The sequence below is a fragment of the Mustelus asterias genome, chromosome 9 (assembly GCF_964213995.1).
Source record: "Mustelus asterias chromosome 9, sMusAst1.hap1.1, whole genome shotgun sequence".
NCBI classification, from domain to species: domain Eukaryota; kingdom Metazoa; phylum Chordata; class Chondrichthyes; order Carcharhiniformes; family Triakidae; genus Mustelus; species Mustelus asterias.
This window is the reverse complement of record NC_135809.1, coordinates 58,208,316-58,230,752: the sequence shown is the minus strand read 5'-3', so window position 1 is coordinate 58,230,752 and position 22,437 is coordinate 58,208,316. Positions and strand designations below refer to the sequence as shown.

General features: G+C 44.9%; 1 protein-coding gene across 1 annotated transcript in view; it reads left to right on the top strand.

The window, feature by feature from the left end:
- The window catches only part of LOC144498708 (UPF0606 protein KIAA1549), a 273,369-nt gene extending 259,350 nt beyond the window's left edge, over nucleotides 1–14,019 (top strand). Inside the window, exons 19-20 of the mRNA XM_078220248.1 lie at nucleotides 11,733–11,893; nucleotides 12,346–14,019. Of these exons, the coding sequence (XP_078076374.1) occupies nucleotides 11,733–11,893; nucleotides 12,346–12,597 (413 nt within the window). The 3' untranslated portion in view covers nucleotides 12,598–14,019. The remainder of the gene's footprint in view (nucleotides 1–11,732; nucleotides 11,894–12,345) is intronic.
- The last annotated feature ends 8,418 nt before the right edge of the window (nucleotides 14,020–22,437 follow it).

Below are 22,437 nucleotides of genomic sequence, written 5' to 3'. Positions count from 1 at the left end.
TTCCCTCCCCCTTGACCCCCGCTCTTTCCCCCCCCCTTGACCCCCGCTCTTTCCCTCCCCCTTGACCCCCGCTCTTTCCCTCCCCCTTGACCCCCGCTGTTTCCCTCCCCCTTGACCCCCGCTGTTTCCCTCCCCCTTGACCCCCGCTCTTTCCCTCCCCCTTGACCCCCGCTCTTTCCCTCCCCCTTGACCCCCGCTCTTTCCCCCCCCCTTGACCCCCGCTCTTTCCCCCCCCTTGACCCCCGCTCTTTCCCCCCCCCTTGACCCCCGCTCTTTCCCCCCCCCTTGACCCCCGCTCTTCCCCCCCCCTTGACCCCCGCTCTTTCCCTCGCCTCATAATCACTCCTTTCCCCCCTGGCCTTTACCTCTCCCTTTCCCTCCCCTTGTTATTCCCTCTAGCACCCCCCCCCCCTCAGTTACACGCTCTCCTTCCCTTCCCCCGTTACGCTCTCCCCTTCCCTTCCCTCGTTAGGCTCTCCCCTTCCCTTCCCCCGTTAGGCTCTCCCCTTCCCTTCCCCCGTTAGGCTCTCCCCTTCCCTTCCCCCGTTACGCTCTCTCCTTCCCTTCCCCTTACCCCGTTATGCGCTCTCCTTCCCTTTCCCCATTACGCTCTCTCCTTCCCTTCCCCCGTTAAGCGCTCTCCTTCCCTTCCCCCGTTATGTACTCACCTTCCCTTCCCCTCCCCCCCGTTACGCGCTATCCTTCCCTTCCCCTCCCCCCCGTTACACGCTCACCTTCCCTTCCCCTCCCCCCTCCTTACACGCTCACCTTCCCTTCCCCTCCCCCCTCCTTACACGCTCTCCTTCCCTTCCCCTCCCCCCTCGTTACACGCTCTCCTTCCCTTCCCCTTCCCCCCCGTTATGCGCTGTCCTTCCCTTCCGCTCCCCCCCCGTTACGTGCTTTCCTTCCCTTCCCCTCCCCCGTTACGCGCTCTCCTTCCCTTCCCCTCCCCCAGTTACTCGCTCTCCTTTTCTTCCCCTCCCCCCCTCCCCGTTACGCACTCTCCTTCCCTTCCCTTCCCCTCCCCCCCCGTTATGTGCTCTCCTTCCCTTCCCCTCCCCCCGTTACGTGCTCTCCTTCCCTTCCCCTCCCCCGCCCCCCCCATTACGCGCTCTCCTTCCCTTCCCCTCCCCTCCCCACCCCGTTACGTGCTCTCCTTCCCTCCCCCCGTTGTTCCTTTGTTTAAGAAGGGTAGCAAGAATAATTCAGGTAATTACAGGCCGGTGAGCCTTACATCACTGGTAGGGAAATTATTGGAGAGAATTCTTCGGGACAGAATTTATTCCCACTTGGAAATAAGTGGACATATTAGTGAGACGCAACATGGTTTTGTGAAGGGGTGGTCGTGCCTCACGAACTTGATCGAGTTTTTCGAGGGAGTGACGAAGATGATTGATGAGTGGATGTTGTCTACATGGACTTCTACATGGGCCTTTGACAAGGTCCCCCATGGCAGACTGGTGCAGGAGGTGAAGTTGCATGGGATCAGAGGTGAGCTGGCAAGGTGGATGCAAAACTGGTTCGGTCAAAGAATGTGGAGATGCCGGCGTTGGACTGGGGTTAACACAGTAAGAAGTTTAACAACACCAGGTTAAAGACCAGGTTCAGGTTAAACACCAGGTCACCTGAAGAAGGGGCTTGGAGCTCCGAAAGCTTGTGTGGTTTTTGCTACCAAATAAACCTGTTGGACTTTAACCTGGTGTTGTTAAACTTCTTACTTGGTCAAAGAAGACAGAGGGTAGCAGTGGAAGGGTGCATTTCTGAATGGAGGGCTGTGACAAGTGGCGTTCCTCAGAGATCAGTGCTGGGACCTTTGCTGTTTGTAATATATATAAATGATTTGGAGGAAAATGTAACTAGTTTGATTACTAAGTTTGCGGACGACACAAAGGTAGGTGGATTTGCGGGTAGCGATGAGGACCATCAGAGGATACAGCAGGATATAGATCAGTTGGTGACTTGGTCGGAGTGATGGCAGATGGAGTTTAATCCGGACAAATGTGAGGTAATGCATTTTGGAAGGTCTAATACAGATAGGAAATATATAGTAAATGGCAGAGCCCTTAAGAGTATTGATAGGCAAAGGGATCTGTGTGTACAGGTACACAGGTCACTGAAAGTGGCAATGCAGGTGGAGAAGGTAGTCAAGAAGGCATACGGCATGCTTGCCTTCATCAGCCAGGGCATTGAGTTTAAAAATTGGCAAGTCATGTTGCAGCTTTATAGAACCTTAGTTAGGCCGCACTTGGAATATAGTGTTCAATACTGGTTGCCACACTACCAGAAGGATGTGCAGGCTTTGGAGAGGGTACAGAAAAGATTTATCAGGATGTTGCCTGGTACGGAGGGCATTAGCTATGAGGAGAGGTTGGAGAAACTTGGTTTGTTCTCACTGGAACGACGGAGGTTGAGGGGTGACCTGATAGAAGTCTTCAAGATTATGAGAGGCATGGACAGAGTGGATGGTCAGAAGCTTTTTCCCAGGGTGGAAGAGTCTATTACTCGGGGGCACAGATTTAAGGTGCGAGGGGTAAGGTTTAAAGGAGATGTATGAGGCAGATATTTTACACAGAGGGTGGTGGGTGCCTGGAACTCGTTGCTGGGGGAGGCAGTGGAAGCAGATACGATAGTGACTTTTAAGGGGCATCTTGACAAATACATGAATAGGATGGGAATAGAGGGATATGGTCCCCGGAAGGGTAAGAGGTTTTAGTTTAGTCGGGCAGCATGATCGGTGCAGGCTTGGATGGCCAAAGGGCCTGTTCCTTTGTAATTTTCTATGTTCTTTGTTACGTGCTCTCTTTCTAAACCTCCCCCCCCCCCCCCCCCCATTATGCTCTCTCTTACCCTCCCCTGTTTTTCCTCATCTCTTTCCTTCCCCCATTCTCCCTTCCATTGCCTCTATAGACAGGATAAATATGTAAATCTGTCTGAGTGCCTCTGTCTTCATTCTCTGCCCCTCTCTCTCACATCCTCCCATCCCCATCCCCCAATTCTTTTCATCTACTCTACAGCACTCTGAGAATATAGGTGATCTATGAGAAGAGGGAAATGTCAATTGCTGGAGACCAATTCCACTGGTAGTGTTGCTCGGGCTGCAGTGGAGAGTGACAGTTGGTGTCTCAGTGAGGGAGTGTTGCTCGGGCTGCAGTGGAGAGTGACAGTTGGTGTCTCAGTGAGGGAGTGCTGCTCGGGCTGCAGTAGAGTGTGACAGTTGGTGTCTCACTGTGGGAGTGTTGCTCGGGCTGCAGTGGAGAGTGACAGTTGGTGTCTCAGTGAGGGAGTGTTGCTCGGGCTGCAGTGGAGAGTGACAGTTGGTGTCTCAGTGAGGGAGTGTTGCTCGGGCTGCAGTGGAGAGTGACAGTTGGTGTCTCACTGAGGGAGTGTTGCTCGGGCTGCAGTGGAGAGTGACAGTTGGGGAAGTGTGGGGAAGTTTTTTTTTTTGTTTTCTTTTTTTCTTGCTGGTAATGGCTTCAGGGATGGCAGTTCAGGCAGTATGCTGCATCTCCTGTGGGATGTATGTGGTGAGGAAATCCAGTAGTGTTTCAGGAGATTTTAGTTGTAAGAAGTGCATTAGATTGCAGCTTCTGGAGGAGCGTGTAAAGGAGCTGGAGGGGGAGGTAGAGGAACTCCGCATAATTCGGGAGGCGGAGGTGGAAGTTGATAGGAGTTATAGAGAAATAGTAACTCCTAGAAATGAGGCTTGGGTCAATGCCAGGAGGAGGGGTAAGAAGCAATCGGGAAGACAATCCCCTGGGGCGGTTCCCCTCCATAATAGGTTTTCGGTGCTGGAGGCTACAGTTGAGAAGGAATCAACTGAGCATAGAGAGCAGATCTCTGGGGGTGAGCCGAGTGAGAAAGCTCAGGTGGTTAGGGGCTGTAAAAGACTGGGCCTTGTGATTGGGGACTCCACAATTAAGGAGACAGATAGGAGGGTCGGAACTAAAGGTAGGGACTCAGGGTTGGTGTGTTGCCTACCAGGGGCTGGGGTCCGGGATGTGTCTGACAGGGTATTCAGGACTCTTAGGGGGGAGGGAGATAAACCACAAGTTATTGTACATGTGGGGACACACGACATAGGGAGGATAGGGGAAGGGGATATTAGGCAGGGATTTATGGAGTTGGGGTGGAAACTAAAGGCCAAGACTGACAGAGTGGTTATCTCTGGACTCTTGCCTGTACCACGGGATAGTTTAGAGAGGAATAGGGAGAGGGAAGGTTTGAATTCATGGCTGAGGGGATGGTGCAGGAGGGAGGGGTTCAGGTACTTAAGCAATTGGGGCTCGTACTGGGGAAGGTGTGACCTCTATGAGAAGGATGGTCTACACCTTAATCAGAAGGGGACCAATATCCTGGGGGGTAAATTTGCTAAGGCCATGCAGGGAGGTTTAAACTGATTCGGGGGGGGGGAGGGATCCTGAGTAGTGGGGCTGAAAGTGAGGGATGCATGGATGGGGACTGCAATGCACGGCATTGCAGAGGTGGGGTGGAGCAGGGTTTGAAATGTGTATACTTCAATGCCAGGAGTATTCGCAATAAAGTGGGTGAACTTGCAGCGTGGATCAGTACCTGGGACTTCGATGTTGTGGCTATTTCAGAGACATGGATAGAGCAGGGGCAGGAATGGATGCTGCAGGTCCCGGGGTTCAAATGTTTTAGTCGAAGTAGGGAAGGAGGTAGAAGAGGGGGAGGGGTAGCATTATTGGTCAGAGATTGTATCACAGTGTCAGAGAGGAGGTTTGATGAGGACTTATCTGTTGAGGTAGTATGGGCGGAGATTAGAAATAGGAGAGGAGAGGTCACCCTGTTGGGAGTCTTTTATAGACCTCCTAAAAGTTTTAGAGAGGTTGAGGAAAGGATTGCGGAGTCAATCCTGCTTAGGAGTGAAAGTAATAGGGCAATTGTTATGGGGGATTTTAACTTGACTAATATTGACTGGAATTGTTATAGCTCTAGCTCGTTAGAGGGGTCAGTTTTTGTTCAAAGCGTGCAGGAAGGTTTTTTGACTCAGTATGTAGACAGGCCAACTAGAGGTGAGGCTATATTGGATCTGGTGCTGGGAAATGAGCCAGACCAGGTGCTAGACTTGGAAGTTGGTGTGCATTTTGGTGATAGTGACCACAATTCGGTTACGTTCACCTTAGTGATGGAAAGGGATAGGCATGAACCTCGGGCCAATGGTTTTAGCTGGGGGAAGGGTAATTATGAGGCTATTAGGAGAGAATTAGGAAACATAGGTTGGACTAGGAGATTACAGGGACTGGGAACGTCCGACATGTGGAGTTTTTTCAAGGAGCAGCTACTGCGAGTCTGTGATAGGTATGTCCCTGTCAGGCAAGGAGGAATTGGTAGGGCTAGGGAACCGTGGTGCACCAAAAAAGTTTCTTTGTTGGTTAAAAAGAAAAAGGAGGCTTATGTTCGGATGAGACGTGAGCACTCGGGTAGTGCACTAGAAAGCTTTAGATTGGCTAAGAGGGAGTTGAAGAGCGAGCTTAGAAGGGCTAAAAGGGGACATGAGAAGACTTTGGCGGATAGGGTTAAAGAGAATCCTAAGGCGTTCTATAGGTATGTCAAGAACAGAAGGTTGGTTAGGGCAAGTTTAGGGCCAGTTATAGATGGCAGAGGGAAGTTATGTGTGGAACCGGAGGAGATTGGTGAAGCATTGAACCAATATTTCTCTTCAGTGTTCACGCAAGGGGACATGAATATAGCTGAGGAGGACACTGGGTTGCAAGGGAGTAGAATAGACAGTATTACAGTTGATAAGGAGGATGTGCAGGATATTCTGGAGGGTCTGAAAATAGATAAATCCCCTGGTCCGGATGGGATTTATCCAAGGATTCTCTGGGAGGCAAGAGAAGTGATTGCAGAGCCTCTGGCTCTGATCTTCAGGTCGTCGTTGGCCTCTGGTATAGTACCAGAAGATTGGAGGTTAGCGAATGTTGTCCCATTGTTTAAGAAGGGGAACAGAGACTTCCCCGGGAATTATAGACCGGTGAGTCTCACTTCTGTTGTCGGCAAGATGTTGGAAAAAATTATAAGGGATAGGATTTATAGTTATTTGGAGAGTAATGAATTGATAGGTGATAGTCAGCATGGTTTTGTGGCAGGTAGGTCGTGCCTTACTAACCTTATTGAGTTTTTTGAGAAAGTGACCAAGGAGGTGGATGGGGGCAAGGCAGTGGACGTGGTATATATGGATTTTAGTAAGGCGTTTGATAAGGTTCACCATGGTAGGCTTCTGCAGAAAATGCAGATGTATGGGATTGGGGGTGATCTAGGAAATTGGATCAGGAATTGGCTAGCGGATAGGAAACAGAGGGTGGTGGTTGATAGTAAATATTCATCATGGAGTGCGGTTACAAGTGGTGTACCTCAGGGATCTGTTTTGGGGCCACTGCTGTTTGTAATATTTATTAATGATCTGGATGAGGGTATAGTTGGGTGGATTAGCAAATTTGCTGATGACACCAAAGTCGGTGGTGTGGTAGACAGTGAGGAAGGGTGTCGTAGTTTGCAGGAAGACTTAGACAGGTTGCAAAGTTGGGCCGAGAGGTGGCGGATGGAGTTTAATGCGGAGAAGTGTGAGGTAATTCACTTTGGTAGGAATAACAGATGTGTTGAGTATAGGGCTAACGGGAGGACTTTGAATAGTGTGGAGGAGCAGAGGGATCTAGGTGTATGTGTGCATAGATCCCTGAAAGTTGGGAATCAAGTAGATAAGGTTGTTAAGAAGGCATATGGTGTCTTGGCGTTTATTGGTAGGGGGATTGAATTTAGGAGTCGTAGCGTTATGTTGCAACTGTACACAACTCTGGTGCGGCCGCACTTGGAGTACTGTGTGCAGTTCTGGTCCCCACATTACAGGAAGGATGTGGAGGCTTTGGAGAGGGTGCAGAGGAGGTTTACCAGGATGTTGCCTGGTATGGAGGGGAGATCCTATGAGGAGAGGCTGAGGGATTTGGGATTGTTTTCGCTGGAAAGGCGGCGGCTAAGAGGGGATCTTATTGAAACATATAAGATGATTAGAGGTTTAGATAGGGTGGATAGTGATAGCCTTTTTCCTCTGATGGAGAAATCCAGCACGAGGGGGCATGGCTTTAAATTGAGGGGGGGTAGTTATAGAACCGATGTCAGGGGTAGGTTCTTTACCCAGAGGGTGGTGAGGGATTGGAATGCCTTGCCAGCATCAGTAGTAAATGCGCCTAGTTTGGGGGCGTTTAAGAGATCCGTAGATAGGTTCATGGACGAAAAGAAATTGGTTTAGGTTGGAGGGTCACAGTTTTTTTTTAACTGGTCGGTGCAACATCGTGGGCCGAAGGGCCTGTTCTGCGCTGTAATGTTCTATGTTCTATGTTCTAATTCCTGGAGGACAAGAAGAAATCTGAGCACTGGTCTTTGCAGAGGCAGGAGAAAGACGTTAATACAGGTGTCGCTGCTATAGTTATTATAGTTCTGTTCCTTCTAATGGTTTGCTGGGCAGAAGGTAAAGGGAAATGTTGTGGATAATACAAGACCCTATCGCGTCCCTGTGCTGCGAAAGTGAGGCACATTCAGTTTAACCATCATGGCAGGTCGGAAATTGTAAATTGATAAGTTAAGCTTTGGGTTTAAGGAAGTCACTCATTGCTTTTGTTTTATTCATTCTTGGAATGTGGGTGTCGCTGGTTACGCCAGCATTTTTTACACATTCCTAATTGCACTTGAAAAGGTGGTGGTGATCTGCCTTTTTTTTTTAACAGCTGCAATCCATGTGGGTTCATCCAGAACAGTGTTAGGGAGGGAGTTCCAGGATTTTGACGCAGCAGCAAAGAATATTAAGTATAAAAAAGTTGGGTGGGAGGGTGAGCTGTGAGGAGGATGCAGAGATGCTTCAGCGTAATTTGGACAGGCTGTGTGTGTTGGCAAGTGCATGGCAGATGCAGTATAATGTGGATAAATGTGAGGTTATCGACTTTGGTAGCAATAATATGAAGGCAGATTATTACTTGAATGAGTGTAAATTGAGAGAGGTGGATACTCAACGAGACCTTGGAGTCCTCGTGCATCAGTCGCTGAAAGTAAGCACGCAGGTACAGCAGGCTGTAAAGAAGGCAAATGGTATGTAGGCCTTCATAGCAAGAGGATTTGAGGATGGGGATGTTTTGCTGCAATTGTATGGGGTGCTGATGAGGCCACACCTGGAGTATTGAGTGCAGTTTTAGTTCCTTATCTGAGGAAGGATGTCCTTGCTATAGAGGGAGTACTGCAGAGGTTTACTAGGCTGATTCCTGGGATGGCAGGTCTGTCATATGAGGAGAGACTAAATCGGTTGGGATGCGTGAGCATTTGCACCCCCCTTGCGTCTCCCAGCACTGGATTTCCGGCGGCGACTGCTCCATGCCGGACATCGGTGGGGAGGCACAAAGACCACTTACACGGTCATTGTAATATAATTTAAGTACGATTAGCAGGCCTGGGACTGAAATTTCTGGGCCCACTAGCATCTCCCACCCCTCCAGAGTATTTCACTCCAGAGGGAATTACACTTCCCACTTTCGGAGAGCTAGCAGCCTGACCCTGCTGGAGTGGAGAGGGGGCAGTCAGGGGCGCCCCAGAGGATTAGGTGGCTGAGGTGGTGCCCCCTGGGCATTGACACCCTGGCACTCCCCAAGGGGCCAAGTGCCAATGCCCAGGGGACATCTTGATACTGTCCATCAGGCATAGGGCAGTGCCAAGGAAGTGGGGCATATTGGGCAGGGCCTAGGGAGCGATCAGAGGGATTGGGGGGGGTCCAGCTGCCAGTGATCGGGGGGAGAGGCCAGGGATTGGGGGGGTGGAGATGGTCAGCCTACAGGGCCGGGTCGGGACTCCAGGGTTGGGGGGCAATCAGTGAGGCAGGGGCTGGAGATCGTGGGATGGGGGTGATGGGGTTGGGGCTTGACCTGGGAATGGCCGGTGTTGGGGGGGGGGGGGGGGAGGGGGTAGACCTAGCATTGCTGGGGCTGCGGGGCTGGCCAATGATTGAGCTGGCCAACAATCAAGAGGCTGTCAGTGCGGGGCCACTGTGCATATGCAATCTTGGCACTGACAGATCAGCGCATGCGCAGTAGCCCGCTCAGCATACTGATTTCAGCCTTTCCAGCGGGGTCCCGCCCCCTGAAAGGTAATGATACTCACGCTGGTGGCCTCTGCAGTGCACAGAGTGTGGGAGATTCTTCTCTGAACTCCCACTGAAAAAAGCAACGTGAATTACTCCAGTTTTCACGCAAATCTGACACTTAGAATTGTTTTGGGAGAATTCTGCTCCAGACCTAGGGGTCAGAGTTTGAGGATAAAGGGTAAATCTTTTAGAACTGAGGTGATGAGAAATTTCTTTACCCAGAGAGTGGTGAATCTCTGGAATGCACTGCCACAGAATGCAGTTGAGGCCAAAATGTCTGATTTCAAAAAGAAATTAGATTTCGTTCTTGGGGCTAAAGGGATGAAGGGATATGGGAGGAAGGGGGGTTCAAGATATTGAATTTGATAATCAGCCATGATCAAAATGAATGGCCAAGCAGGTTTTGGGGCCGAATGGCCTACCCCTGCTTCTAGTTTCTATGTAAGAAGGATGTGCAATCACGCAGTACCTCATTGTGTCCTTTGGAAATGCACACAGCACCTCACACATGGTGAATGCTCTGAAGTACCATGACCGTTCAATCAGCATTTCTCGCATCTATTTTGAACACCACAACGTTCCACAAACGGAAGTCAAATTAACAACCTGTTAGTCTAATTTGAATAATGTTCGTTGAGAGGTTTATGTTGGGCAGAATATGAGGAGTGCAAGAAGATATTTAACATTACCAGAAAAAGATTTGCATCATTTCTTTCCCGGGTGTATCAACCTATATTAAATCATCAAAGTTTGATGTGAGGTTTTAACCCACAGCTCTTATTTTATATAGCAAGTCACCTTTTGTCATTCATTTGTTTGTTGCAGTTTTTTCTGCCTTCTGTGCATTCTTAATGTTTTTCCTCTTGCTATTTAAGCCTGTTTACTTTGCAGTTTTCCCCACGCAGCACTTACACATTGCTGCCTTTCTAAAACTACTTTGGTTCTGCATACAATATTTCATGGCTGATGCCTTTCCTCAAATCATGTGCTGCATTGGTCTGTCCCATGTCAGTGCTGTCAACACTGTTAGTTCAAATCATTGTTTTAATTCCCAAGCCATTAAAACTGTATTTTGCACACTGATGAAGACAGCTGTTTAAACCTTTAAATTCAATGGGTTGAATTAGACAAAGTACAGCTTTAAATTGCAACTATTGAACAAGCTGCAGTGAATCTCATAGAATCATAGAAACCCTACAGTATAGAAAGAGGCCATTCGGCCCATCGAGTCTGCACCGACCACAATCCCACCCATGCCCTACCCCCATATCCCTACATATTTTACCCACTAATCCCTCTAACCTACGCATCTCAGGACACTAAGGGGCAATTTTAGCATGGCCAATCAACCTAACCCGCACATCTTTGGACTGTGGGAGGAAACCGGAGCACCCGGAGGAAACCCATGCGGACACGAGGAGAATGTGCAAACTCCACACAGACAGTGACCCAAGCCGGGAATCGAACCCAGGTTCCTGGAGCTGTGAAGCAGCAGAGCTAACCACTGTGCTACCGTGCCGCCCTGAAACACCACTTTAAAAAAAAGAGGTCACAAATGACTGGGAAGAGTGAGTTGTTGATGTTGCTTGCAGCTGCAGCTAGTGACTTACTTGATTGGTGAATTTCCCAGTCCTCTTCTGTTTTCCACCCACCATGATAGCTATGAAAACAGTTAAACTTGCATGTTGCAAGCTAGTGATTTATAGAAGTTTAGCGTTGCTTTTTTGCTTTTGTATTCTCTAGCCTTTAATTGGAAAGACCACAATTCCCTATGTTTATTATTAAACACACTTCTTGACTCTGTCATCTTCAAATGATTTGTTTGATAGCAGTTGAACTCCCAGGTATCTTTGATATTCGATTTGTCACCTGTTTAAAATTAGATTTTTTGTAAGTTTTTACATTTTGCTCTTGATTCACATTTCTATTTCATTTTTAATTGAGTTTTTCTTCTGGTGCAGTTTCAATGAGATTTATCAACTTACATTGCCCTCCATTTTTAAATCATGTACAGTGTTTCCAATCTCCAAAACCAACACATCCTCAAAAGTAAGAAACCACCAAGCCAATGATAGAACAACAATGATGGGCACAAGGCAGGTTACATTGACTATATTACTTGTTAAACCTAGGTCAAGAGCCAAGACTAGTTGTGCAGAACACCGTCAACATTGAAAAGAGTAAGGGAGAAACTGAGATGCGCCAAGAAGTGGTTAATACATGACACCATTTTGGTTTCAGAAACCTGCAGATTGGAACAAAGTAGGAAGAACCAGTCTATTTGCCATGATTGAGGAGCCAAGAATGAGGGGCCATGAATAAAAGATTAAATGTAAATTTAAGCTGAGGAGCAGAATAACTTGCATAAAAAGGTTCTGAGACTGGAGTGTACTACCAGAGTTAACGAATGAAACAGACCCAGTGCAATTCGTTGGTTGACCGAAAGATACGTGAGCAGGACAGAAAGATGGAACTGTGACTCATTTTCATGTGGAAGGTTAATATTAACTGGGTGGACCGAACAGACTATTCTTGTGTTGTAATTTCAATGTAATAAATAGAACCTGTTTTGGATCCCATTTGTTCACAGGTATTCAAGCCTATCCAGCGTCACAAAGCCGCATGGATGGTAGAATGGGGTCCCAGCCAGGACATATGTGTATTGGAAGACCTGGACCAGCAGGAGATGCCGGTTGGTCACCTTATGGTCTTGAAGATGGACCAATGCAGACTGCTGCAAACAGAGAGCTTGTAAGTTATTATTGTGCTCTCTTGATGAATCTCCTTTACAAATCTGCTGTGATGAAATTCCAGATTTCTGTACTGCTGAAAGTAATGTGGTGTATAGCACAGTACAGCAGAACCAATAGGATCGGGAGGGAATGCTGCAAGACAGAGTGGGGTGGGAGCAGAGGGAACAAATAGATACTTAGACATGCAAAATGATGATTCAGCTGTGATTCTGAAAGTGCCCTTATAAAGAGTTAGTAGCTTCCAGCGGAGGCGGGAGGAAAAGAGACTTAATAGCATTTGAAATATTGGCAAGCAATCACTTTTCGATGGCTTGTGGAATCAGAGTTTCGAAAGTTTGAGATGATGCTTGGGTTAACCTTCAGTGGAGATGAAGTCACAACCTGATACTTAATTTGCTTCAAGAGCATAATTCTGTGCAATTTTTCAGCATTTTGTATTATGTTTTTCAGCCAAGTACCCGAGAACACCTGGAATATGTCTCACCACTGTTTCAGATGCAGAGGACATCCCTCCGTGACCCTTCAGCACCATCTTTGCACCTGCAGCACAGCAAAGCTCAACACCCTGGTGGAAGCTTTGGCTCCACCTGCACAGAAGACCTCATGCCTGGTCAATCCTCTACATCGCTCATCAAAGCTATCCGTGAAGAGCTTCTCAGACTCTCGCAAAAACAGTCAGCATTTCAGAACCTTCATAGCTGATTTTGATGAGGAAGAGCTCTGATCTATTCGCTTCCCATGGAAGCCAAGCAGGGAAATCTGAGATATAGCCCTGAAGAAGTGGTATTGTAGGTTAAATAGTACTATTGACATCCAGAAATGTCCAGCACAACCACAGTTTTTTTTATCAACGTGCTTCCAAACAAAGCTGCCGCCTTCTTTTCTTCAGTTTACATTGGTGGTGATGTTCCGATTTGTGAACTGAATACATCCATTCAGTGGAAATAGCACATTAACTTGAGGCGAAAGGGACAGCGGCTGGAGCTTGTCCGACACCAGCTAGCTGTTGCAAAAACTTCTTAAACTTCATTAAGCAAAAGCACTAGAAAACACCAGCAAGTGAAAGGTGAGACTGCCTTTCTACCTTGGACATCGATTTCTCTTGGTCACATCAGAATCCCACCCTGCTTCTTACAACCTACTGAATCCTAGAACTGTTCAGCTTTGAAAATCGGGAAGCATAAGAGAAAGGAACAGGATGGGGAAAATAAATGGAAAGAGTTCACAGAATTTGTGAGAGGGATCCAGTGGTCAGTACAAGAAAAAAAGAAAGATGGCAAGACATGAAGAGATGAGTTTCAGAGAAAGAATGCTTGAACGTGAAACAATGGGCAGTTAACCCTGGACAGTTGAACTTTTTTAAAAATCTGTAATAAATGCAAAATAGAAATTGGTTCTGATCACATAGGTCAGTAAGCATTTGGTAGTCATTATCCTGCTATTGACAATGATTTTTTAAATTGAAAAATCAAGTTGAAGGGACACAGTCCACACTGCAATTTGAACTGAGTATGAGGCAATCAGAATCAGATTAACCATTAGCTGAGCTTGGATTTGAAAAGCCTGAAGGAAAAGTCGAAAGTCCAAGAAAGATAAAGTTACGCAGTTTTGTAATGCTGAGAACGATTATAATATTTGATGTAAAAGACCTCTGTTGAAGTGCATTCTTGACAGAATAAGGTGGTAATTACATACTGACTGATGGGGAATAAGGTGCAGAGAGTAGCAATGATACAAAGTCATTGTACTTGTGCATAATGTACAGTAAACCGTCTTCACTAAATCAGCACTTGACTCTATTTCAAAATCACAACAGGAAAAACAAAGGCCAAGTGCTGAATCACAGCAGACAGTGCAAATTCATTGTGTAAGGCAGTATTTCGGCCTGTTTTTTTGACCAATGATCACTTCCCATGCAAAAGCAAAATTTTTTTTTTTGTTTATATATCCAATTCAATCCAATCAAAGTCCAATTCAGAGTCTCGGCAAGTGAGACATTCCAGATCCAAGCTGACAAGACAGGCCTCTCACTTCCTGTCTTGGGCTTGATCATGATATGGAGATGCCGGCGTTGGACTGGGGTAAATACAGTAAGAAGTCTCAAAACACCAGGTTAAAGTCCAACAGGTTTATTTGGTAGCACAAGCCACTAGCTTTCGGAGCGCTGCCCCTTCATCAGGTGAGTGGGAGTTGGTGTTCACAAACAGGGCATATAAAGACACAAACTCAATTTACAAAATAATGGTTGGAATGCGAGTCTTTACAGGTAATCAAGTCTTAAAGGTACAGATAATGTGAATGGAGAGAGAGTTAAGCACAGGTTAAAGAGATGTGTATTGCCTCCAGCCAGGATAGTTAGTGAGATTTTGCAAGCCCACGAATGAATGAGCACTGCTCGACAATCACCAGGCAAGAGTGTTCTCTTCCTGTTGGGGAACACTTCAGTGGTCACGGGCATTCGGCCTCTGATCTTCAGGTAAGCGTCCTCCAAGGCAGCCTTCACGACACACGACAATGCAGAGTCGCTGAGCAGAGACTGATAGCCAAGTTCCGCACACATGAGGACGGCCTCAACTGGGATCTTGGGTTCATGTCACACTATCTGTAGCCCCCACAACTTGACTGGGCTTGCAAAATCTCACTAACTGTCCTGGCTGGAGACAATACACATCTCTTGTCCTGGCTGGAGACAATACACATCTCTTTAACCTGTGCTTAACCCTCTCTCCACTCACATTGTCTGTACCTTTAAGACTTGATTACCTGTAAAGACTCGCATTCCAACCATTATTTTGTAAATTGAGTTTGTATCTTTATATTCCCTGTTTGTGAACAGAACTCCCACTCACCTGATGAAGGGGCAGCACTCCGAAAGCTAGTGGCTTGTGCTACCAAATAAACCTGTTGGACTTTAACCTGGTTTTGTGAGACTTCTTATTGGGCTTGATCTACATGATCCAAGCTGATTGGAGCAGGCATTGCACCTTCTCCAATGCTTGATCTTATTTCCATCTTAGCCAAAAGACAGAGATGCCTTTTTAAAAAATTGCTTCAAATGAAGCCTTCGTGTAACCTCATGACTTCAACCAAGTGCAGCACATCGATACTACGCTTGATCTTAGCCAAAAGACCGAGGTTTCCCATGCAAAAGCAAAATACTGTCGACAATGGAACAGTAAATGCTAAAAATATTTAGGCCAGGTAGCATCTGTGGAGAGAGAGGCAAGAGTTAGCTTTTCAGGTGATGTTAACTCTGTTTCTCTGTCCACACGTGTTGCCGGATCTGCTGATTATTTCCAGCACTTTTGACTTTTATTACCACTTCCAATAGCACACTAAGCTGAAGATCACTTGCTCAAAAGATTGGATGAATTAAAAAGTGATGCTGAGTCAATTCCACTAATCTTACTGGTGTTACTTCGCATTCCTTAAAAGCTGTTATAGACTTGTTAAATTGAGTAAGTTCAGGGTTACTAAATTGCTTTGGCTGAATAGATCAAATTCTGTTCTTTTTCTATATGGGATTCCATGATTTTTAACCAGTATTTTGGGAACTTAATTGTGATTGTATCTGTTATTTGGCGGTCTTCTATTTAGTACGTAAACACACCACTATTCCCCATAGGCAGAGTCATATTACGGTGGCAAAATAAGTTGTATTTTTTTCTATTACTGTAGTTTCTGCTCTTTTACTAGTATTTGAGTGGGCCATGTTTGTTAGTGGCCTTGGTCATGACCAGTCTCTGCATGGTATGGTTCAGACACTGTAGGTGGTGTTAATGGAGGTGACGGGGTCACCTCTATTTGGGAAGGTCCACTTATGTTAAGTGCCACTCAGACAATTAATTGGACAGCAGTCAGTATTCACTAGGACCAAGGACCCCAGGGGCAGAAATTTTGCTCAATGAAAGCTGGAGGCTGAAAGCGCTAGTGATTGGCAGCGCTACCAGAGAAACAGCAAGTGCTGCCTGTTTGACACCCACCCGAGGGTAATCTCACTAGATCTCAGGCCAGGTGAGTGATGATGGCAGGGTGATCATAGGGTTATGATGTTGCAGAGGAGTGGGAGAAGGGGAAAAGTTAATGCCCCACCCACCCACCACCGACCCCAACTTGTGAGCTGGCATTAACTTTTGCCCTTCTTTCAACAATTGATATAGAAACAGCAGTCCACATTCATCTGGATTCATTCCAGTTGTAAATTATCAGTGAGGATTTGGTGTTGGACTCCTCTGCGTTGCTTTTATAGAGTGATTGGCCTCTCCCAGCCAGTAGACCATTTTCTGCCTATGCAAACAACTTTAACAGTACTCGTGTAACTGCTCAACCTTTGGGGTTATACATGTAGCAACTGAATCTCAGATGGAAATCACATTTCTGTATTTGCTCACTCAGAATTCCATTAACACACCTGTTTTCACTTTTTTGTGTGTGGGGGCGGGGGAGGGATTTATATGTTTTTGGGTTTTATTGTCTGAAATGTTGGCTGGACCAACATTGTTTTGTATGTGTTTTGTGTTGAAATTTTCTTGTATTTATTTTGCATGTCTTTCTACTGACGGCTCTCCTGAAATCAAATATAATGTAGTTTACAGTGTATTTTTAGTCTGCATGTTTCATACTGGTGTTAATTCAATGGTAATGTTTTGCCTCATTTATGCTCTACCAAGTAATGTTACTGTGTTCTTGCACGATCCAGTGCATTTTTAGGTGTTCATACTGGTCATGGTTGTCGTATGCAACTGCATAATTGACCTTTGGAGGTCACTTGCTGTAAAATCGTTCCCCCGATGATTTATTAGGTTAAAAATGTTAACCAATGTAATCTTAAGACAAATCAGCCCCAAATTTGATATGTTGGCCTCGAGTTTACAAACCTTGGCCAGGGGCAGCATTTGGGTGGGTGCCATGATGGACCTGTGTTTCTGAACAATGACTCTGACCAAGGGATCCAATTCCTGATCGTTGTTTAATGAAAGCCCATATCTGTGGATACAAGCATCAGGATTATCTTGCAAAGAATAATGTTTGGGAAAGATGTCTGAGGCTTGCAGTGCAAGTGGAACTATAGCCCAGTCATGAGTAAACACCTTCAGAAAAAGAGCAAGAAGAATTGGCAAAATAAGTAACATTTGGCTCGTATTTCATTTCTTTAAGGCCTCACCTTTAGCAGGTGATCTCTAATTCAGTGTAAACTATCACAATTTAAACGTATTAAAACATTTTTTTCATATAGAAATATAATTATAGACTACACTTTACATTGCTCATTGACCCATCTGACGAAGTGTTTCATATCATAATAGTTGAGATGTCCCTGTAGCAAGGGTTTCCAGGCCTTTGTGGTATTAAAGCCTCCATTTTAATGAGAGACTTCACTTTCTGGTGGGTGTGAGGATCACAGAACATCCCAAGGAGAGGCTAAAAGAGACATTGGTCAGTTACTCAGCAGCACAATGTTAATCACTCATAGATTGACGATAGCAACAATAGAGGAGCTTTGACCCTGGTTAAAAATACCACTATTTGAGAGAATTCTGAATGTCAAATGTATCAATAACTTTGACGTGATTTTTGCTGAGTAATAGAGTATGTTGCATTGCATGTGGCGTTTAGGCTCCTGATGCTCTGGGACCAGCGTACAGTGATGTTCTCTACAACCACCAAGAGTTTGACCATAATTCCAATCATACCATAATTAACTTACTATTGCCTCCATTTTGCAAATAAATGCTTCTGTTCAATAAGATGAAGAGCAACCTTAAGTCTGTACTTTTTCTTGTACCAAAATCATTTCTGCACATTCAAAGTTGAGTTTCCAATAGAAGGCTAGTTTGTTAAGGAGGTGGGGTAACTGAGCCAAACAAACCACACAAGTTTGATTCTTCCATCTGTATTGAGTAAACATATCTCAGCAGTGAAAATGCTACAAATTGGCCTCTGCTTTTGAGCTAGATTGGAGAAAAAATACTCAGATTCCCACTGGGCATCCAGTGACACCTACTGGAAATATATATATCTTGAGACATGGAGTAAGAACAGATTTGGACTCAACTTTGATGCCTTCAGTGGTTGAATAGCCCATTGCATTCCCTGTCTGGATTTGTATATGTAACATAGACACTTGGGTGAGTTGCTATGAGCACCTCTGGAACTGCAACCCAGCAACAAATCAGCATGCTCAAGAGATGGGGAACTGAATTGGAGGGAGGAACAAAATTGATATTTGCTCAGAGTAAATGTCGATAACTGGTTCCCTGCCATTCCAGTTAGTTTCGGATGTGTGATTTCTACTGTAACCTTCTATAGTGCTTTTTATTAGTTATAAAACTTTGTTCTTTGGTCCAAAGATACAGTGGTTTCCTTCAGAATAAAGAGGATCTTTTCAGTATGGAATGTGGTTTGTTGACAGTGTTAATGGGCAGCACCTGAATTTCAGTTTAATCCACAGGTTTATTTGAGATAACATAAAGGCTAACAATTTCTAGAGACAAAATGGGCTTCACAAAGGCAAGATGTTTATTCTAATTCACATTACTGCATTGTTTCATGTGGTATAAATTATGAAAGAATGGATTAGTTTCCATTCAATGTTGATCTTATCCATAAATTGGCCACTGTCAAGTGACCTGAGCAAGGTGATCTGGTTTGAGAAGAGCATTGGGCCTGTTGCGATGCCTTCCAAAACTAAGTAGCCTCTTGACATTTTTGAGACTCTCACAAGGTAAGGTCACTTGGCACTTGTGGAACTATCTAAGCAAAAGTCAGCATATTTCTCAGACAAAAGGAGGAGAAAAAAGACCCTGGTATCACAGCTTCATGCTGTGATCCCTTTATGATGTGGAGATGCTGGCGTTGGACTGGGGTGAACACAGTAAGAGTTTTAACACCAGGTTAAAGTCCAACAGGTTTATTTGGTAGCAAATACCATTAGCTTTCGGAGCGCTGCTCCTTCGTCAGATGGAGTGGAAATCTGCTCTCAAACAGGGCACAGAGACACAAAATCAAGTTACAGAATACTGATTAGAATGTGAATCCCTACAACCAACCAGATCTTAAAGATACAGACAATGTGAGTGGAGGGAGCATTAAGCACAGGTTAAAGAGATGTGTATTGTCTTCAGACAGGACAGCCAGCAAGTCCAGGAGGCAAACTGTGGGGGTTACTGATAATGTGACATAAATCCAACATCCTGGTTTAGGCCGTCCTCATGCGTGCGGAACTTGGCTATCAGTTTCTGCTCAGCGACTCTGCGCTGTCGTGTGTTGTGAAGGCCGCCTTGGAGAACGCTTACCCGAAATTCAGAGGCTGAATGCACAGGCATTCAGCCTCTGATCTTCGGGTAAATGTTCTCCAAGGCGGCCTTCACGACACACGACAGCGCAGAGTCGCTGAGCAGAAACTGATAGCCAAGTTCCGCACGCATGAGGACGGCCTAAACCAGGATGTTGGATTTATGTCACATTATCAGTAACCCCCACAGTTTGCCTCCTGGACTTGCTGGCTGTCCTGTCTGGAGACAATACACATCTCTTTAACCTGTGCTTAATGCTCCCTCCACTCACATTGTCTGTATCTTTAAGATCTGGTTGGTTGTAGGGATTCGCATTCTAATCAGTATTCTGTAACTTGATTTTGTGTCTCTGTGCCCTGTTTGAGAGCAGATTTCCACTCCATCTGACGAAGGAGCAGCGCTCTGAAAGCGAATGGTATTTGCTACCAAATAAACCTGTTGGACTTTAACCTGGTGTTGTTAAAACTCTTACTGTGATCCCTTTAGGCACAGCTCTCCCGTGGAAGCATAGGATCAATGAATTTGCCCTTCTATTCCATTGGCATGTTTTACGATCGGAAAAGTAAATGTTTCCCAGTAAGCATTACAGTTTAAGTTTCCACCCGTCAGTGTATTGTGAAGGCTTGGCTTCTAATTTCTGAAATTCAATTTTAATAATGGTTAACCACTTTATCTTGTGGTTTAACCACAATGAACCTTTCCGACATAGATGGAATTTCACATTTTCTAGAAAATAAGTGATGAAATTACACAAAATTTGGTTGCAAGTGTTACTCTGTTTAGTATTCGAAAACTTAATCATTAATTCCCTGCTGACATGGCTGGACAGTTGGCCCAAATTTCTAGTGATGAACAACTTTGTTTCAATCCATGAGGCACCTTTGAGGCATTTACTGGAATCTTCCAACCTCTGGCCCAACGTGCTTGTGCTGGCTCTTTGGAAGATTTATCCAATTTAGACTAGGTCCCCTACCTCTTTCAATGTGCAAGAAACATTATTTATTATTCTCGAAAATAATTTGTTCGCAATTTGAATCATAATGCATTTATATATTGAAGTACACCTATAATGCCTTGGGCATTTAAATCATTGTTTATAACTTACTGTTCAAGTTTTTTCAGCCCAGGTGATGTTGTTTTCCAAAACCTGATGAACCGTTTTGTACAATGGTTCCTGGATAAAAGCACAAGTTTTCTGGCTTTTATACTTAAGGAAACAAATTGTATAGACTGTTTAGCCCCTTGAGCCTATGTCCGTCTCAATCATTAATCAGAAGGTTTAGTTTCAAGACCAACTCCAGGACTTTCGTGTGCAATCCAGATAGATTGCAGTCCAGGGGAGCGCTATATTGTCTTGGGCATCATTCTTTAGATGAACAGTCAAACCAAGGTTCCCTGCTTGTTTCAAAAGTTAAGATGGGTGTTAAAATGTCTCGGGTACTATTCAAAGAGGAACACGAGTTCACCCAGAATTCTGGCCAATGTTCCTCCTCCAAGTAGCATCAAGACAAACCAAACACCTAATTTATCAGTTGTGGGATCTTGTGTGAAAATTGGCTCCTGAATCTGAAAGGAAGAATTTGCGTTCATATGCATCTCTCATGACATTAGAAGTTTAATCACTGTGGACGGTAAAACTTGGCAGTCAGTTTGCACATAGTTCCACAAACAGCAGTGAGAAAAATAAGATAATCTGTTTTAATAGAATCCCAAATCATAGAATCCTTACAATGTAGAAAGAGACCATTTGGCCCATCAAGTCTGCATCAACAACAATCCCACCCACGCCTGATCCCTGTAACCCCAAGTATTTACCCTATTCATCTCCCTGACACTAAGGGGCAATTGAGCATGGCCAGTAAATTTAACCCGCACATCTTTGGAGTGTGGGAAGAAACCAGAGCACCCAGAGGAAACCCATGCAGACACTGGGAGAATGTGCAAACTCCATTGATATTGATTGAAGGATTGAAGTTGGCCAGGACAAGAAGAGAACTCTCCAGTTTTCTTTTGAATAGTGTTATGGGGCCTTCTACCTTAAATGGCAGATAGCCATCGAAAATATCATGCCTACCTCAATGCGGCACTCCCTCTGTACTGTCCTAGAGTCTAAAATATCTACCTAGATTTATGTGATCAAGTCTCTGGAAGTCAAGACTTTTTGACTTGAATAAGAGTATAACAGGTTGCAACACACACATTTTATCTCCAAATCCAAGGTGACAATCTATCAAAAAGCAATTGATTGGCTGTAGGGTTTTGTTCTCAGAATAGACGTAGGCACAACTGGTTAGAAGTAAAACTTCATTTATTGAGCATTGTTTAAAATTGGCATTTACAGAAAGCGAAAGATAGTAATTACTGGTAGAGAGAGAGCCAACAGACTCGATCCAAAAGTTTGTACAGGGTTCAACACAGCTGAACTGAACACACAACCAAATTCATATATTGTTAATAACAGCTATCTGTTTTATTAAAGAGCTGGGTACAAGCAGTCTCCAGCTTTCAAAAACAATTCACAGCTGTGTGACCATGAAAGCTTCTGTTATGCAAAACTTTGCTTAACATTGCATTTTCAAATGTGTCAACTTCTAAGCTCACAACCAAGAATTCCAAGCTGAGTTTTAAAATGTGGCCAAGTTAGCTTTAAAGAATAGCATGATTAGTTATATGGGCAGAAATACCTTAAAATGAAGCCTTTTAACTAATGCAAACCATACAGAGGATCCTACATTGGCTATGAAGCACTATTTTATACGTGTATCTCAGGATATGCGTCAAGAAATGTCATGCTAATCCAACCAAATGGATTGAGTGGAGAATTCCATATGGCTATTCAGTAGCCTTCAGTGTGATGCTGTTAAAGGGACCAAGACCATGGTTGTGTCATTGGGTTTATTTGAATATCTATTTATTCCTTGCTTATTGTGGGCAAATTTTGGAGGTGAATATTTGATCCCCTACTTCCTGCACAGGAGAAGGCCATTTGAGCCACTAAGCCTAAGTCAATTGTTTGCTAAAGTAATCCAAAACACCCACAATTTCCCCATAACCCTGAACCATCTCTGCTTCAAACATTTATCAGTTTTTTTCTTTAAAAGATACAATAGCCCTTAATCGCTATCCTTTGTAGAAATATCTGACAACTCTTTCTTCTGACTCCCCTCCTCATTTTAGTGACTGCTTTAAAGTGATAAACTCTGAGTACAGAATAACGAACAAAAGAAAAGCCTTTTCTATATGCTCT